The 20,469-nt window shown below is 31.7% G+C and overlaps 1 protein-coding gene and 1 non-coding gene across 3 annotated transcripts in view; one reads left to right on the top strand and one right to left on the bottom strand.

Annotated features, from left to right (window-relative positions):
* LOC140061934 (high affinity cAMP-specific and IBMX-insensitive 3',5'-cyclic phosphodiesterase 8B-like) overlaps positions 1-20,469 on the top strand; it is a 43,753-nt gene that overhangs the window by 19,868 nt on the left and 3,416 nt on the right. For both annotated transcript variants that reach the window (XM_072107935.1, XM_072107936.1), the window contains 12 exons: positions 312-370; positions 2,785-2,877; positions 4,494-4,561; positions 5,951-6,121; positions 7,770-7,827; positions 14,682-14,814; positions 15,904-16,102; positions 16,535-16,665; positions 18,808-18,894; positions 19,140-19,272; positions 19,477-19,644; positions 19,997-20,126. In XM_072107935.1, coding sequence (XP_071964036.1) covers positions 312-370; positions 2,785-2,877; positions 4,494-4,561; positions 5,951-6,121; positions 7,770-7,827; positions 14,682-14,814; positions 15,904-16,102; positions 16,535-16,665; positions 18,808-18,894; positions 19,140-19,272; positions 19,477-19,644; positions 19,997-20,126 — 1,430 coding nt within the window. The remainder of the gene's footprint in view (positions 1-311; positions 371-2,784; positions 2,878-4,493; positions 4,562-5,950; positions 6,122-7,769; positions 7,828-14,681; positions 14,815-15,903; positions 16,103-16,534; positions 16,666-18,807; positions 18,895-19,139; positions 19,273-19,476; positions 19,645-19,996; positions 20,127-20,469) is intronic.
* On the bottom strand, positions 10,135-10,206 carry Trnad-auc (transfer RNA aspartic acid (anticodon AUC)). Its single transcript has one exon. It is a non-coding gene; the product is annotated as a tRNA-Asp (tRNA).

Genomic DNA, 20,469 nt, shown 5'->3' with positions numbered 1-20,469 from the left:
AGTTACTATTTTTTCTTTCACAAGATTCTATTACTATTAATTCAGATAAATGCACAGTATTTAAATTGTATATTTTTCTCCTTATTTTTATTGACTGGTTACTGGTGTATAATAATAAAATACTTCTCAACCAATATTAAATAGTATGTACTATTGCACGCCATGTGATTCACAAGCGTCCAAGCAAATGACAGGAATTCATTTTGGTGTTATATATTCTGTTTTATTCATACAGTACATGCTATTATATGACTGAAAATAATATTTTACAACCAATAAGAATACTAATTCAGATTTTTTTTCTTTTACAGAAAAGTTCGACAACTTGTATATGTCAGCAAAAATCAAGAATATAAAGATGGCTTATGTGGTAAAGTATATTTTTTTATCATTATTATTTTTATTTATCATGCTTGTAATTATTACGAGATTTGTACTGGACTTGGCCTAAAGACACATGTTTGCATTAAGCTCTGTCTACACTATCAGAATAGTTTGACTAAAAAGTGTTATGTACCCAAATATGGTAGGGATATACCTAAATATGGTAGTGATATAACATCATTATAAGATAAGATAAGATAACTTTTATTGATCCTCAAAAAGGAAATTCATTGCTCGTCATAATAACAAAGAAAACACTATAAAAACAAAAATAGCATAAAACCATTCATATAAAAACATCTAAAAAATTACAATATAAAATTATCTTCTTGACTTCCTGTTGTACTGGATGATACCGGAGGGAATAAAGGATTTAGCAAATCGATTTGTTTTCACACTGAGGAGCCTCAATCTACCACTTGGATTAAGTTGGTCTATGATCACTTTGTGGAGAGGATGAGAGGCATCCGACTCAATGCGTTCGAAATCTTTCTGGAGGTGTTCTAGGTGCACATCGGTAAAGGAAGGCAGTTCCAGACCAATCATTTTACCAGCCCGACGGATGAAAGTTTCAAGGCGTCCTTTATTCCCTCCGGTAACATTACCAGCCCAACAGGAGAGGCAATACGTCCAAACACTACATATAACGGATCTATAGAACGAAAGTAACATCAAATCACAGGAGTTAAATTTGTCCATATATGGGCACATCACATTTTTTGTCACATAAAGTTTGAGCGTGTAGATTTATAATGGATGGATTTCAGCATAACACATTATAGATAATAAATTTGATATTATAGTTTATCCTGATTAGGATGGGAACTGGAACTTTACCGTTGTGCGTGTGAAGTTTGAGTGTGAAGATTGGAAAAGAAAGAAATTTCTATTCAAATGTTCTTCTGTTGAGAAAAACAATTCAAATACAATAATTACTCAATGAATCCTTATGTTGACCACAAAATTTCCCAATCAGAAATGCCAAATGTCATTACAAACCAACGTGCAAAGAGCTCTATCAATTTGACCATTACAAGAAAAATTCTTCATAGTTATTTGCAAGGTCATTTCTTATTATATGACGTCAAACACGTGTAGTTTTAATTCTCATATATTATACATGCTTTTCAAAAACACTACAATGTATTTGTCAAGTAGGTCTACATTTTTTAAAAAGCTTATTTTAATAAAGATTGCTTGTTTAAAAGAGATTTTACTTTGGAAACATGCAATCAATTGCATTTGGTGACGTAAGCAGCTCAATTGTAACCGGTAAAATATAAGTGAAATTGAAAAAAAACTAATGTGCTTCTTTTCTGAAATCTTCCGTTAATGCAACAATTACATCAAGCTAGTTAGAGCAAATGCGTACAGCGAAAAGGGATTTCTGAAACGTATTGGATTGTGAATAAATTGGCTGTAGAAACTGATTTTTTAAATGACAATTTAAATTAAACAGAATGTTTAGTTGGAAAACGCCATTTAATGGCACCGTTTATTAAAAGCTGCAGCACATCTATTTATTTATCATTTGGTGCGTTCGGCCACCATTTAATTATGTGTTTTGGTACATGACTGTGGTAAAGAATTTGAGCTTAGTATTTAGCAAAGATACAATCTTACAGATTTAAAATAAAACATTTCAACGTATGACAAGTAATATATTGCCATATTTTACAATTTATATCTTCCTACAAATGCCTAAATTTGATATAAAAGTGACGCAAGTGATATTTCTTTTATTATTTGAAATAAAATATTGAATCGTAATGACTTTGCTCACTTTATTCAGAGTTTTGTATTATCATAAATTTTTCTACACTTTTGCCACTTATGGCTCCCCGTAGAATAATACATTAATGTTTGTTATTCAAGCTTAGAAGCAGATATAGCATTACAGGGAGTGATTTGTACAAGTATAACATGTGCTTAATGTGTTTTGTTGACAACCAGCTCATTAGTGGTATTGTAATATGCCAATGTTAACATTGTCGACTCTGTTATGTTATTCCTGCATAAAATTATCTGTACATTATCTGTACATTTAACCAAATACTATATTTACAAATTCACTATGTATATTTCTTATTGAATTTACATTTTTGCTGTTGTTTTTTTCTAGTATTTTTTTTTTTTTTTCCATTCAAGAAGTACATATGATTTTTATTGTCCATTTTTGTGTACAATTGTTCTTGATACGTTCTCATCTATCAAAAATCAACAATGGAAGATTTTAAAAAAGACATGTTTATGCTAAAATGAATTTTAATTACATTCATTGGTCATTTTTCAGACAGAGGAAATAGTCGTGGAAATAGTCATAAATTTGTTTGAAACGTTTTGTTTAAGAATATAAATATTAGATAATATTTGTGTGAATTTTGCTTTTAATTATTTCAGCTACATATGATATCTTAAGAGGCGGCGGAATTTCTGATCTCAGAACGTTCCAGAAGACTGGGTACGATGGGTGTTCACTAGCCAGTGAACCAGGTATTTTAATTAAATCATTGTATTGTTCTCAAATAAGAGTAAATGGGGAAATTGATATTTGATACAAAGAAAAACTACATCCAAAATAAGTGTAAAATTTCTCAATACTCTAAATTAGGTAATTTGTTTAGAAATTAATATACATCTTCAATTACAGTAATAATAATACGCCGTTCTTATATAGAAATCATACAAAAAAAGGCTCTTAAGCTCTTCATATTATTAAGCTCTATCTACACTGTCAAACTTTATATGACAAAATTATGTGATGTGCCCATATATGGACATGATGATGTCATATCACTACCATATTTGGGCACATCACACTTTTTTTGTCAAACTAGTTTGATAAGGTAGACAGAGCTTTAAACTCATTGATACGTTATTGTGACACTAGGAAGTTCCTCCCTGTGTCACAACATAGTTAGGTAGTGAATCCCAGTCATTTATTAGCCTGAACACATGTACTCTGTTTCTGATTTTGACCAAGACAAAATTCTTAGAACTGAATCATAGTATGGATTAGAAGGCTTTAAGTGTATAGATGGTTCTTGTTAATCACCGACCTACAGTACCACATGCATTACGTTTATCTCATTCCACAGCCTAGCCAGGTGGTACTAAACCACATATATTTACTTATATGAAATTACAAAGTTTGGCCTGATAGATTTCTTCAATTAAAGATTTATTGTCACCCTGAAAAAAAAATAACAATGTTATATTTTAAAACACTGTAAACTTCATCAGTGCGAATGCAATGTCTTTGTTTAGGTCATAGATAATACCTAGGCCAACTGGAACCAGTGGCAATTAAAGACTTCAATGACATCCAATGTTTGCGTAGAACTTGTCAAACATTATCGATTCTGTTTGTTGTTGATTATGATAGACAATAGACGGTAATTGTTTCTTTCATACGGCCTTGTGGAAGTACACATTTTGTTGTGAACTAGCCTCCGTTTTAAAATAAAGAAACTTTATTATTAATAATAAAATTTTATTATTTATTACAATAAAAAGAAAATTGTCGCATGTTGAAACCTACTTAAGTATTTTTCGTGGCAATTAAAAATTCAACTCAAACAATATTGATTCTGAAAAAATATATTTGTTTACCATTTATGGTGATAGACAATCGACAAAAATATCAAAGCTAGTTGGAACCTAAATCCTTGCGGCAATGTGAACGTCACTTAGTGTTTGTTACCAAACACTTTGCAAACAGTATTGATTGCCTATATGAAAAAATAAAAGAATTGAATATTTATAAGTTTCTGGAAAGAGAAAAACATGTTTAAAGCTCTGTCTACACTATCAAACTAGTTTGACGAAAAAAGTGCGATGTGCCTAAATATGGTAGTGATATGTCCACATATGGTAGTGATATGACATCATGTCCATATATGGGCACATCACATCACAAAGTTTGATAGTGTAGACAGAGCTTTGCTCCACCATGTAGACTACTCCAGCTTAGAAAACTAGCCTCTCTGTGTATGATCAGCTAGTGAAAATGATCACCATTTTTTTTCCTACCTACAGTAAACGATGCTTTAAAAGTGAGTAGTTTGTACTTTTACACTCAGAATTATGATAAATTATTTTTCTAACAGGAAATTTAACAAGGAGACAATCCATCGCTAGGATTCACTCGATGATGATAGAAGCTCCGATAACGAAGGTAAAAAAATAACAATTTCTAGAAACTGAGTAGTGGAAATATTAATTTCTTGCATTTCATGATCATTTTAAAGGCGTCAACAACTTTATAATCTTTGTTAGGATATTATGTAAGTTTAAATTAAATATCAGTTTGTGACGCCTATTAATGGGACACTTTTCCGTAGAACAAACAAGGGACAATATATGTTTTAACACTATGACCCCATTGAGTGGACATTTTTTAAGGCCCTGAAGATTTCCTCTATTAGTTCTATTGTATTGGTTATTCTTTATCATTACAATAAAATAGTAATTAGCATTTGTGTGCCTAAATCTTTGCAACAAAAATTCATAATATGATGATGAAGGCCTCAGTGGAAAAATCAGAAAATTCACATTTTATGAAAGTACAGAAAATTGAGTTTTAAAACTAGAAACCAAATATCTCATACAATATATAAAAGTAAATTGTTGATGGCTGTCATGTTATCTCTTTACACATTTTCTTACAAGATTCTCAACTTAAATTTTAATTTGTATCATATATGATAGGAGTCTGCCTAATTTTGGACTTATCTGCTTTTTCCACTTTACATTAAATATTTATTCTAATCTATTAACTTTTCCTGTCAATTTCAATATTCAAATGTATATAATATCTTAATTTGCATATTCAAACCCACTAGTCATGACTGTTGGCATTAAACCAATCAAAACAACCACCACGTTTACTGACTCACCCTCAGTCCCTTAAACCACAACAACAAGGATGGCAACCCTATCAACCTTTGCATCGATAAATAGGCCAACACCATTGGTGTATACTCTGTAGCAGGATATATAATTACCTTGGAAGTGGGCCAACATGCATACTTTCCCTCGTGCCCCAAAACATTTCCCCTTATTCTTCCTGCATTGTCACCTGTCTCCCCTGGTTCCTGATTTGACAGCATGTCACAATGCATGTTGACGTACTTTCGTTCCGTTCTTTTAGTCCTTCCCACAGGTGGCGATTTGTAATTAATACAAGACTCACTTGCTACCTACGTTCAGGAACTTAACTTAATCTTAGATAATTCTTTTCAGTTATATAATATCATTGAAATCGCATTAAAAATAAACTTGGGTTATCCTAACATTTACTTTGTCATTGTATATACAACATATTTACATTGACAAAATATGATGTAAGAAAGAAATAACATTTTATAAAATTATTTTATTAACATTCAGAGAGATTAATAATAGAATATGTATATAAAGTGTGTATATATAAAGTACAAATAAAATTTAAAGAAATAAAATAAAAATAAAATAAAATTCTGAGCCTGTGGGGAAAAAGTGTAATAACTGAAGATTCGAACCAATTAAAATTTGTTTGAAAATTACTTTCGCTACAATACAACAGGTGATTAATATAATCAACGCAGCTCAGGAGAACAGCCCGGTCACGGTCGTTCAAGCTTTAGATAAAGTGTTAGAGATTTTGCGATCTTCGGAGCTTTACGCACCGCCGTTAAATTCCCAGGGGCATGAAGAGAATCAGATGACAACAGACTTGGTTGGCGGATTAATGACAGTAAGTTTTGAAAAAAAAAAGATTTTTTCATCAATTAAAAATGGATGCAAATATTTCAATTAAATTTCACACATAATGATAACACCCTGTTTGTTTCTCTATGCCATCCTATGGTCCTTTGTTTACATCCTGTCTTCCCACACTCTTAAGCGTGGTTCCCACTAGCGACGCAACGCAACGCAAGTGAATTGACCAATCACAAGCGATGGCTTATTTGCTTGTGATTGCTAACTGTCTATAACTTCACTTGTCATTGGTTAAAACGCTTGCGTTGCGTTTACGTCCTTGCGTTACGTTCTAGTGGGAACCAAGCTTTATATGTATTTACTAGCAAAGATACCCATGTCAGGACAGGTTTTTCTTTTCTGGTCATTTTGATACCCCATGTGTGTGTATGAAGTTGGCAATCACAAACTAAACACTTCAAAGTGGAGATTTCAGACTCTGTTTTGGCGGCCATATTGGATCCAAGATGGCAGATAATTTTCAAGTGTAGTTTAATACCTTCCCAGTACGATTCCAGTCATTTTTGTATACCATGTGTATGGATGTAGGCAGTAGCAAAAATTGGTAAAATTAATAAATGTACAAACTTCCTCTCTTAAGCTCTGTCCACACTATCAAACTAGTTTGTCAACAAAAAGTGTGATGTGCCCAAATATGGTAGTGATATGTTTAGAGCTTTAGTATAGGTATTTTAGAGCATCTTGTGTAATGATACAATTCACTACTAGCAATATTATGTCTAAATAAATAGAAAAAATGAAATAAATTAAAAATTAAACCCTTTAACCGAAGCTTGCTTTTTCCATATTTTTTCCTCTTTCAGCCTTCAACTAATATTTTTAATTTTAGACATCAATTTCTTAGATAATAATCTTATACTATAAATACATTGGTATATTATTTTTAACCAATCTGGTGACAATAGGGTTTGTTTTAATGATCAATAACAAAAATATTTATTTCATAAAAACCAATTTTTAAAAAATCTGTTGTTTTATGGTAGCAAGCATAACACATTTTCCAAAATTGTGTTATTTCGTCAAATAGTTCAGTTACCTTAAAATAACCAATTTTCGTGTACATATCTTTGATTTCATAGAATAAAAACACTTGTATTTGCTCAGTAATCAAGGTTCATGAAATAAATAGACTAAAATACATTTATCAGTGTCAAACATTATTCAATAAGATAATTTCCCATTTTGAGCTGTTACTCACCATAGAAACTCCATCTCCATGGTGATTGTTGGCATGACAATTTTTGCATCTACTACTGTATGACTCATGTAATGCGGTTTGATATTGTAAAGACAGACTTCTGTCAAGTTGTTTTTATTACAAAGGAATTTCAACATTAATGAATGACTTCCCAAGTTTACGTGACAAAATGGGAAAGAGAAAGTAAGAACAAATTAAAAACATGGAATTGGTGGCAGTTTTCTATGAAAATATCGGAAGCTTACCTTTTAATAGAAAAGATTATATCGCCTCGGAACAACAATCGAAGCTTTTCTTCCACTTTCGTGACTAAATCCCTTATCCCCAAAATACTCCTAAAAACAAATATCTCCAGATGTCCGATTATGAAATTCACTGTAAAAATAGTTATGGCTAAATATGGTCATCTTTTATTACTTTTCAGCATAGTGGTTTTGCATTACGGCGCAAGATGTCTGGTCCGGAGGCTACTATTACAAGAGGTACTAAAAATGGTTTAACAGTTTTAATTTTTGTTTCATTATATTTCTTACTCATTGATGCTATATTAATACTAGTTTTTTCTACTTTTCTTCTACTTTTTACCGTATCCCCAACAATGATTCACTCTACAACTTTCTCTTGTGTTCTGACATCCACATCTAAAGCTCTGTCTACACTATCAAATTAGTTTGATAAAAAAAAGTGTGATGTGCCCAAATATGGTAGTTATATGCCCAAATATGGTAGTGATATGACATCATCATGTCCAAATATAGGCATATCACTTGTTTTTTTTGTCACATGCAGTTTGATCGTGTAGACAGACCTTTATTTGTCCCTTCATCCTATGTCAGGGTCTGCACATAAGTTTACTCCTTTCAAATCAAATTTAGACCATCTCTCCCTTATATTTATATTATTTTTTTAGGCAAGCCAAGGTTTATGAGCACTGTAATTTCCATTAATTGTTTGGACAATAAATGAATCTGTATCTGTATCTGTGGCTTATTTATTTAGATGTCATCAAACTGTATATATGTATATATGAAATGTATATATAAATCCAAAGGCAAATTACTGAAAAAATGACAATGCTGTGGGTATCAGTGGCTGGATCTCAATGGAGATACAAAAATAAAAAGCGAAAAGCTAAATCAAAACGATAAAGTAAACAGCCAGAAAAGTTAGCAGAGCTTTCGGGCAACACTAGCCCTTCATCAGGGCTGTATACATATATACAGTTTGATGTACGAAATGTATACATACAACAAAATGTGCAAGTTATTTTGTGGTGAGATTATAGAGCTCATGCCCAATGCCAAACAAGTGCCACAGTTAACCAATTGAAACCAGTAAAAAGACTAAATATTGGTGGCACAGTCAACCTTGCATCCAATGTAATGTTTTGTTATCAACATTGTCTACCATGTGCCTAGTTCTCTCTGCGCCAATAGATAAATGGGAACAAGATCGACCATGCAACTAATTCTCTGTGCCGATAGACAAATAAAGCACACCGTCATCCTTGCTGAAAGAAAACAATGAATTTGCCACACTTTCAGCAATGCTGATAAGCCTCCACAGCAAATATTGACTGCTGGTAGCAAATACTCATTTACATGCATGGTCGGCCGTGCCTATAGACAACTATAAGGCACACAATGTTGACTGTGCCGAAAGCCTCGTCCCATTTACAGTAATTGTATTGGCAAGTAAAAGCCAAGTTAAAATATATTTACGTAACTACACCTGACATCTGTCTTCTTATAACAGATCAAACGTATTGACTTTCACCTATATCTAACATCTTTAATTATTACTCATTACTAAATCATCTATATAATTAAAATAACCTGTTTTTAAAACTATAGTGAAACCGAAAAATCGGTATTATTAGACGTAGTAAAAAACAATAGGAATTTACTTGGCTTCATTATCAATTCTTTAGGAGCAAAATGGCACCTATCAGTTTGAAAATAGTTTTCATTTCAAAAAAACTTTCCATAAAGCTCTGTCTACACTATCAAACTTTATGTGACAAAAAAAATGTAATGTGCCCAAATATGGACAGATGTCACTATCAAACTTTATGTGACAAAAAAATGTGATGTGTCCATATATGATATCATATCACTACCATATTTGGGCACATCACAGTTTTTTTTTGTCAACCTAATTTAATAGTGTGGACAGAGCTTAACTTGAGTTACGAACCAAGTTTATAATATATTAGTTGTGTAAAAATATACATTATTATTTATAGGATAGTATAATAAATTTATTTGAGAGAATCAAGGCTTCACTCAGATTGTGTGGGTTTAATAGAATTTACTGTATTGTATTTAATGATGTTCTGGTTAGTCTTTGTTATTCTATTCTAAATTTTTTTTCCTTATTTTCATCAAAATGTTAAATACCAACTAAATTTAGTTTCATACTTACAAGTCTAGATTGTAATCATTGCTAAAAATATAATAATTATTATTTTTTGCGTACAATAGTATCCCAATTTCATAGGAAAGGTTTTAATATAAACTAACGTTCCAAATGTAGATAATAGTAGTTATATTTATTTGTTTTAAGGTCTTTTGTGATTTTTCTACTAGTCATAATAATAATATGGATTTATATAGCGCACGCACCACTCAAGAGTGCTCAAGGAGCGTTAACAAATATATATATATATATATATATATATAAACACAATAGGCAAAGAACTAATTCTAAACCGCCCGGTGATATACTGAAATTTAATTAATTAATTTGAAACGATAAAGATGAGGAAATCTGTGAGAATGAGAAAAAGTCGCCCCAACCGAGACTCGAACTCGGACCGCCTGCTTGATATGCAGATGTCCTAACCATTAGACCACTGGGGCTTTCATGGTATTGTTCGAACTCGATTGGATAACGACTCTTTAACACTCTCGGCGTGGTACGGCGGAACAACACTAGTCCTCAGTTGTACGCACGCGCAACAGAGATCAAATTGATACGCCCTCATCTTTTTTTTCAGTATTTTTATATATATATATTTATATCTATAGTATCTATCTTATCTTATATGTTTTACTTTATCATTTTGATTTAGCTTTTCGCTTTTTTTGTATCTCCATTGAGATCCAGTCGCTGATACCCACAGCATTGTCATTTTTTCAGTGCTTTTTTTGTATCTCCATTGAGATCCAGCCACTGATACCCAGAGCATTGTCATTTTGTTCAGTATTTTGCCTTTGGATTTATATTTATCCATTGTAGTCATACAAATGTAGTTCAAAGTTGCAAATGTAGATAATTTTTGTTTATATTTATTTGTTTTAAGGTCTCTCATGATTTTCTACAAAGTCATATTTATCCATTGTAATACGAAAGTTGGCATGGTTAACGGAATAAACATATTAATAAGACGAAGGAAGCCGGTAGTCAATTAGCTTAGATCAGGTGTAGTTTTAGTGACTGAATCATAGCTCCCTAGGCTGCTTTGATTAGGCCTAAGATAACAGACTATAGGGGATTTAACAAAGGAAAAGCTATCCTCCTTCTTGTCCTTATTATTTACACACTCAGGTCAAGTTAATAGATGGTTTGTGTTAGATATGTAAGCCGTTATTGGCACAGTTTTGCTTGACATTTTAAAACAGTTATTATGAGCAACTACCTCAGCATGAACACCCCCTCCCACCCCCTAATCTATAATGCTGGATCCACCCCGAGTAGCGATGCACAAAAAAAGACCATCTCCCATCTCTAGCCTGGTACTTAAATTTGAACCAGAGTATATGACAGCTCTCTCTACACTATCAAACTAGTTTGACAAAACAAGTGTGATGTGCCCAAATATGGTAGTGGTATGCTTAAATATGGTAGTGATATGAAATCATCATGTCCATGGGCACATCACATTTTTTTGTCGCATAAAGTTTGATAGTGTAGACAGAGCTTTATTGGCTTATACCACTTACTGACCAGAGTAGGAGAATACAGCCTCTGTACAGTGTATGTCAAGCAAAACCAAGTTTAACATTGCGTTATCCACGAGTGAATGAAATGTATTTCAATAGTTGTTTCAAAACTTATTAGAAATACAGTACTGTTCTGCAATCTGTCCATATGCACTCTATCTAGAATTCCATATTTTTTCATACTCATTGACTTGAGTTGAAATTGATTGATATATATGAATTATTGGTTTCTCTTTCACCTTTCTTTTCCCCCTAATCCGCTGTACTGACTGCACCATGTTAATTGGCCGTGATGTATGCTGCAATTCTGTTAGGAAAAACTTTGATTTTTACGTTGGTCCTGTTTTTCTGTTGAGTGATGTTTATTTGCTATTGTAATCAAATTTTTCCTCAGTCCCTGAGTCGAAAATATATTTATATTTCCAACTTTTATTTTTAACATCATTTATTCTCATCTCAAATTCGGTCCTCTATGGACCCACAGCAGTCACAGTGCAGTGCCTAACATTAACAACAGGGACGAAGAAGGGCCAGTACATCAGGGTCAACCCCAGTCTTCCAAATTATACATTGGGTTCTTTAAAGTGTATGGAAACAAGCTCTATAGCTTGATAACGTTCCTCTATATATATTTATTTGTATTTGATGAATGAGCAACAATTAAAAAACAAACAAACCAAAAATGTACACTGGACTTCCAATTTTAATTCCTTATCCGAGAAGACGTGTTCTACCATCAGAAAGCAATGATCAAGGAGAGCATTGAACCAGTGCCACCTATGTGGCTTGATTTTGTGACCTTTCACACTAATATAGGTTAATACCACTATGTAGGTGTAGATTATTATACATATGCAATACATGCGTTATGCTACTTCATCTTGATCTTATTGGCTTAAAGTTTTGAGAGCAAGATCACCGAGGATGACCTCACAATGCAACAACTATGAAAACTCCTGACCTAATTAAATTCATGCCATCTTTCAACACGCATTACAAAGAATAAGAATTTCAGTTTTTGTTTGTTCTGTAGCTTTATACCTTTATATCGTTTAGCTCATGTGCACTTTAAAGAACCTAGTACATCTTTTTGAGACGAGTAGGGGGGGTTACCCCGGTGTACTGGTACACACACAGCCACTGTTCATAACTAGGCCCTTCTGTGAGACCAGTCTTTGACTGAAGAAGTTAAATAAATAAATAACACATTCCAAATTCCATTTAATTCTTCCATAAAAGATACTTTTTTCTACGTAAAATTATTTTTCCTGATAAAGTTATACGCAAGAAGTGTCAAATTTCATGGTCACTTTACCCATGTGATTTCATGCCAATCAGTTGTGCCAATGATTATGTGAGCTTGCAAAATTTTATCTAGTTGGCCATTTTAATTTTCTGAATTAATTATGTATAATTTGATGGGATGTCAATAAGTCAGTATTTCACTGAGGTTGTTACTCTATTACGATGTATAATTTTCTGATCAAGCAAGAGGCCAGTAGTCAGAATTTCTCCAGGGAGAGGAAGAAGAATCTGGTTGTATATTGTCCAGGGATGTTTAGTACGTTGACCATTTAATAACAACAAGACTTCAGGTTTGTCCTTTAAGAGGCCAGTGGCTAGCCTTTCTCAAGGGAGAGAGGCCGGGAATCCTCCCTAGGGGTACCGATGATGATGATGAAGTTCAAAATGAAATATAATACTTCTTGAATATCTGTATGCAGATTTCTTTATTTGACCACTACTTTTGGTCAAAATTAATTTTCTATATTTCTGTTGTTTCTTAGAGGAAAGTTTCCGTGTTTTTGATGTTATCAGCGTACCATACCTAATAACAGTTGCACCCCATAGTTGATAGGTATAGGAATTATGTAGGCAAAAATAAATTTATAAAAGAAAGAAATTGAAAGTGAATAATGAACCCTACATGCATTTAAAATATGATGTGTACACTGCTTTAATATTACCATTCATTGTGCATTTTAAAATCTTTTTCTTTTTTAAAACTACACATTATATTTAAGTGTGATAAAAGTGTCTTTAATACAAAAACAAATATTTAAATAACAAGTAAATATGTAGTAAAAACTGCCTATTATCATTATTATCATGTTCCCCGATGACTACAATTGCTTTCACTATAGAAAAATTAGTTTAGCATGAGGCAGGAAATCCTCACAATATTAAAATCCTTTGAAAATATCTCGTCATTTGATCAATACTACTACTAATTTAATGTTTAATTCGATTATTATTGTGGAAACTTTGAGGAAACAAGATGTTTACAAGTTATGCGCAGGTGTGTTCAATCACTGATGTGATGTCACGCCGTTTAATATCCTTAAAAGCGACAAGCGCGGTTTCTTTACCCCTCATTTCACTACTTCTTTTGTCGGTGACAACATATGAATTTATGATATACGTTTTAGTGCCAGTTTACAATGAGGTTTATACCGAGGGGTATGTTATTTCAATATTTATTTTATAGTTATTTTTCTGGATAGTTTTAATCTTAATCTGATTAAAGTTATATCTATTTTGGTTGTTTAATCTTTATCTTTAGCTTTTTATTTTGTAGTTATGGATAATTGTAATCTAAATTTGGTTGTTGTTTAAGTTTATACCATGAGTATGTTATTGTAATCTTTGTTTTATAGTTATTTTTTCTGGATACCGTAATTTTAATCTAAATCTGTTTAAAAGTTGCATCTATTCTTGTTGTTTAAGTTTATACAATGTGATGTAATTATCTTCAACATTGTTTTTTTTGTTATGGAATGATTTGAATCTAACCTGATTAAATTTAAATCTATTACAATTGTTTTATCAAGTTTATAACAAGAGATTTGTTTTGTCTGTATTCATCTTATAAAGTTCTTATTTTAGTTTGTAGTTATTTAAATATATTAAAGGTTTTTCTTTGGTTCCCTTTACTTCTTTTAATAATTAAGAAGTTCTGATATTTTCTTCAAAAAAGATTTTTCTATCATTTATTTATTTTTTTTTTTAGTTATTTTTTTTTCTATTGAACAAATATATTGTTCACAGATGTAACAAAACAGTGTGTTCATTTTGTTACATTTTTATAACAAACCTAATTATGTTCTTGCCATTTGATTTTTTTCAATTTTATATCCATACTAAATTTAAGTATTCTATTGGACGGTAAAGGGTATTTTTAATCGTTCTATTACATGGCACATTTTTTTTTTTTATGTTTAGAATTGTTTACAACTCATGCTTATTTAACTTGGCTCACCTTGTTAAATAGAATAGTCGATCTTTCAACTCATAGAAATATTCTTCCATTCAAATCATAAATATTTGTATACAATATTTTTATACTATATTATTCTTCCTAACCCCTTGTTTTTTTTGTTTTTTTCTTGTAGTCATATCTTCACTAATGCCTAATAATTCAGGTACATACATCAGCCAAGTACCTCCAGAAATCAAGCAGTTGTTGTTGACAGACGAATTATGGGATTTTGACATCCTTGCCTTAGAAAGAATTACTTTGCATAGGTATATACACTTTGTTGATTGTCCTTATTGTATCCATAGAAGAAAATTTTTTTTTTATATAGTATTTTGCACAGAGGCGTCTTACAAGGTGGAACCACCTTAGCTTCAACAGAAACATCAATCAGATCTTCCAGAATTAACAAGAAATCATTGTACATAATAAAACATTAAAGCATTTCACATTGTCACCTTGTTCATTTCATAGGAAGTGTCCCCTCTATTCCTTACAAGGTGGAACCACCTTAGCTTCAAGGTGCCTTTAAGATAACAAATACAGCATTTTAAAACAGCAGAAACATTAACCAAATCTTCCAGAATTAACAAGAAATCATTGTACATAATAAAACAAGAAAGCATTTCACATTATCGTTCCTACATATTGTACATTACGCCTTGTTCATTTCATAGGAAGTGTCCCTTAATACTATAGAGGTTCTACTTTAATTCCATTATGTTCTTAAAAGATGAATTTGATTTTAATTTAGGGTAACCTGGAAACAGACTTATTTAAACCAGTCATTGACAAAGTAGACATGTTTAAATATTTGTTTCAAACCACTTCTGTTAGTGTTAAGCCTTATTATGCAGGAATCATGAATTGTATATGTGTTACGTACAACATTTTAAAATTAACTTACTGAAATGGCCTCGTTATCGAATTATCTATTGCTACTATCTTATTAATTGCTGTTCACACAAGCTTGGTTCCCACTAGCGACGCAACGCATGGACGTAAAGCAACGCAAGTGAATTGACCAATCACAAGCGATGGCTTATTCGCTTGTGATTGCTAACAACGCTTTCGTTGCGTTTACGTTCTAATGGGAACCAAGCTTAATTAGTACTTGCATAATTAATTTACATAATTAGCTTTGCACATGTTCAAAATACATATTTTAATTAACTCATGAACTATTCAAAATGAGTGGATTTTTTAGAGTACACAACCCCCGTTTTCTCAGTTTAAACAGAGGATTTGTATTTACATTGTAAAGATAACAACAATTAATTTGTACATATGCCACAGATGTTCTTATTTTTTATTATTGAATTATTAATTAATACAAATTATTGTCTTATTAATTTCAGACCGTTGGTAAATTTAGGGATGAGTATATTTACACGGTTTAGTGTGTGTAGCTACTTAAACTGCTCAGAGGCAGTGCTACGTAACTGGTTACAAGTTATCGAAGCAAATTATCATTCATCAAACCCGTACCATAACTCAACTCATGCGGCAGACGTACTTCATACGACGGCTTACTTTCTCAGTAAGGATAAACTGAAGGTAATTACTTTTTTTTAAGTTACTTTTTTCATAAATAAACAAAAAAAAAGTAAAACCATGTTTCTAATTTAAGGTCTAATTTAAACTTTGTTTTTATTAATCATTTTTTTTTACTAAATCTCTGAAACTAGTTTGACAAAAAAAGTGTGTTGTGCCCAAATATAGTAGTAATATGCCAAAACATAGTAGTGATATGACATCATCATGTCCATATATGGGTACATCACATTTTTTTGTCACATAAAGTTTGATAGTGGATACAGAGCTTTAGAAATGAATTGATAAATATAAGGTTGCAGTTTTTTTAAGAACTTCTTAACTATTTTATTTTTTCAACACAAAGATTGCTAAATTTTAGCCCAGTATTACTCTATTTTTCGTAATTATAGTCTCATAAATTGTAATTGTTTAAATGCGCTCTTTTTTCCTCAGCAATGTTTTGACACGTACGACCAAGTAGCATCGTTAATTGCGGCAACTGTTCACGACGTTGACCACCCAGGAAGAACTAATTCATTCTTATGCAATGCAGGAAGTGAACTCGCAATCCTATACAATGATACGTAAGTATTTTGGTACTTAACTGACATTCTCAAAATGTCAGATGTCACTATGAAATCAAAGAATCAACTTTATTTGTTACATAACTTAAAAAAAATGTTCCCAACATTTAAAAGCGCGAATGGAAGAATTATACATTAAAAAAATACAATCTTATACTGATTGATCGATTGATGTCAGGTGTCACTATGAAATCAAAGAATCAACTTTATTTGTTCCATAACTAAAAAAATGTTCCCAACATTTAAAAGCGCGAATGGAAGAATTATACATAAAAAAAATACAATCTTATACTGATTGATCGATTGATGTCAGGTGTCACTATGAAATCAAAGAATCAACTTTATTTGTTCCATAACTAAAAAAATGTTCCCAACATTTAAAAGCGCGAATGGAAGAATTATACATAAAAAAAATACAATCTTATACTGATTGATCGATTGATGTCAGGTGTCACTATGAAATCAAAGAATCAACTTTATTTGTTCCATAACTAAAAAAATGTTCCCAACATTTAAAAGCGCGAATGGAAGAATTATACATAAAAAAATACAATCTTATACTGATTGATCGATTGATGTCAGGTGTCACTATGAAATCAAAGAATCAACTTTATTTGTTCCATAACTAAAAAAATGTTCCCAACATTTAAAAGCGCGAATGGAAGAATTATACATAAAAAAATACAATCTTATACTGATTGATCGATTGATGTCAGATGTCACTATGAAATCAAAGAATCAACTTTATTTGTTCCATAACTTAAAAAAATGTTCTCCTTAACATTTAAAGGCGCGAATGGAAGAATTGGAAAAAAAACTGATTGATAGATGTTTGATGTATTATTCAGTTATCTGCTAAGTTAATATAATAGCTTTAGATAACCATTATAAGTTTGTATACTACAAACATGATGAAATAATTATGTATGTATGTAATACAAGTTTGCACTCGCATAGCGATAAAATCACTCTTGATGTTGCGTAGTTGCAATGGACTATTTATTGAATATCATGTGACACACAATCAGCCAATCAAAGGATAGAATATAAATCTAAAGGCAAAATACTGACAATAACGACAATGCTGTGGGTATCAGTGGCTGGATCTAAATGGAGATACAAAAAAAAAGCAAAAAGCTAAATCAGAACGATAAAATAAAACAGCTAGAAAAATATATATATACAATTTCCTCAATCAGTGCTATTGGAGAATAAGTTTCCTATATTAAGCCAAGTTTGCACTAGCAATACAAGGGCTCAAATTCCAATGACACCCTGTCAAAGGTATCTTAATTGCATATAAATTGTTGCCTTCGCTGTTAAGTAAAAAAAATCGGAAGAATTATTATCATCATATTTTCATTAAGTAAAAAAACGCCAACTATTACTTCTAAAAATATCTTGCAAATAGAATTGTGTTACATCTAATGAGGTACTTAGGCTAAATACACATCTAGTTTATTTATTTATAGCACAAATTGAATCCATCTAAGAAAGATAATGTTCGCCACAGGAGGTAGAAAATGTCATGTTGGTATTTCTTGGCAATATGGATTTATGTGTACAAACGTGATTTGTATGACATTTATGACATTTGTACGGTAACATGATTAATGATTTGTGATTGTGTTATGTTAAAATGATTTATGTATAATATAGTACCAGAGTAGTAAGTGAATCATTCCAAAAAAGTCATATGTTTTTAAAGTTAAAAGATCATATTTGATGACATTTGTTTTATTTCAGAATACTTTTAATACATCATTAAAGCCTTGTCTACACTATCAAACTTTATGTGACAAAAACAATGTGATGTGTCCATATATGAACATAATGATGTCATATCACTACCATATTTGGGCACATCATTACCATATTTGGGCACATCACACTTTTTTCGTCAAACTAGACAGGGTAGACAGAGCTTAACTCTTAAATACAAAGGGTTATAAGGACCAAAAAACCGACTCTCCATATTGTCAATACTATACAGTCCCCTAGCTTCTGATTTGACATTCATGTTCAAATTTTACTTTATGGAATTTAGTTTTAAGTCCATTGTATCAGGTCATTTTGCATGAAAATACTGTATTCCGGAGGTGATATATACACTGTATATATAAATTATTGTTTTATTTGCAGAGCTGTGTTGGAGAGCCACCATGCTGCCTTGGCATTCCAAGTGACGACCAAAGAAGATAAATGCAACATATTCAAAAATATGGATCAGTAAGTTTACTTTTTCTTTTTAAAAGTTATCTTCTATAAAATTCTTCAATTTCTGCAACCTCATTTACTTGAGTTGCAGATTGTATTAACTGTCACCAACAAAAAAGCCAATGCATTGTGAAATAATGAGAATTGAATAAATGGTTTTTAAACATTTTCAAGTTGCAAGTGGATTGTAATATTTTGGCCACATGCTTGACATGAGTGGAAAATCAATTTATTTATGTTTGGGTTTTTTTTTTTAGAGATGAATATCGTATGTTACGTCAGACTATCATTGATATGGTGTTGGCCACAGAAATGACGAAACATTTTGAACATCTCAACAAGTTTACAACCAGTTTTATTAAAACAAATGCAGAGGATGGCATGTCAGTGGTATGTTATTTTATCTTTATTTATTTTACAAAGTTTTTGTTCAGAGATCAATTTTGTATGTTAAAATTCTATCCTTATATGGAAATAGTAAAACACTGTGTTCATGCATTAAAGGAAGTCTTCCTGTTAGATACTGGATTTCAAGGCATTTTCCACAGAATTTTCAGTTAGCCATCCAATCGTTTCTTCTTTTTTTTTTAACAGATCAGTGGTTCTCCTGGAGGTATCTCACTTAGCTCCAATGTGGCACCAGAGAATCGCACACTTATACGGCGAATGCTTATCAAATGTGCCGATGTGGCCAACCCCACCAAGCCTCAGGACCTGTGTGTAGCCTGGGCTGACAGAATAGCTGAGGAATACTTTTCACAGGTAAATAATAACAACAAATATGGCAGTAAAGCTCTGTCTACACTATCAAACTAGTTTGACAAAAAAGGTGTGATGTGTTTAAATATTTTAGTAATATGCCCACATATGGTAGTGATATGCCCAAATATGGACATGATGATGTCATATCACTACCATATTTGGGCACATCACAGTTTTTTTGTCAAACTAGTTTGATAGTGTAGACAGAGCTTTAGGATATGTGTAAAAAAATAGGGTGATACTTAATTCAACATGGTTGCTATTCAGACAAGTACTATATCTTCATCATCATATCTTGATGCATATTCAACCTGTGTTATTCATTCATACATTGTTTGTATTGAATTTATAGACTGAAGAAGAAAAGAGAAGAGGTTTACCTGTTGTTATGCCTGTCTTTGATAGAGTCACTTGTAGCATTCCAAAGTCACAGATGTCTTTTATTGAATATTTCATCAACGATATGTTTGATGTATGGGACGGTAAGTGAGCAATGCACGGATTAATTTATGTATAGAATGTGTATGACTAAAGCTCTGTCTACACTAGTTGACAACAAAAGTGTGATGGGCCATTTTAAACATTAACATTCTACAGCTCTAATTTGACAAAAGAAATTGTGATGTGCCCAAATATGGTAGGTTGATATGCCCAAATATGGTAGTGATATACCCAAATATGGTAGTGATATACCCAAATATGGTAGTGATATGACATCATCATGTCTATATTTGTCTATTTTTTTGTCACATAAACTTGGATAGTGTGGACAGAGCTTTAGTATTACAAAATTTATTTTGATGATAATATGTTTACTTTAAGTTA

The sequence above is a fragment of the Antedon mediterranea genome, chromosome 11, assembly GCF_964355755.1.
Source record: "Antedon mediterranea chromosome 11, ecAntMedi1.1, whole genome shotgun sequence".
Taxonomy (NCBI): Eukaryota; Metazoa; Echinodermata; class Crinoidea; order Comatulida; family Antedonidae; genus Antedon; species Antedon mediterranea.
Note: the sequence above shows the minus strand (reverse complement) of the source record. Positions and strands in the feature narration are given on the sequence as shown.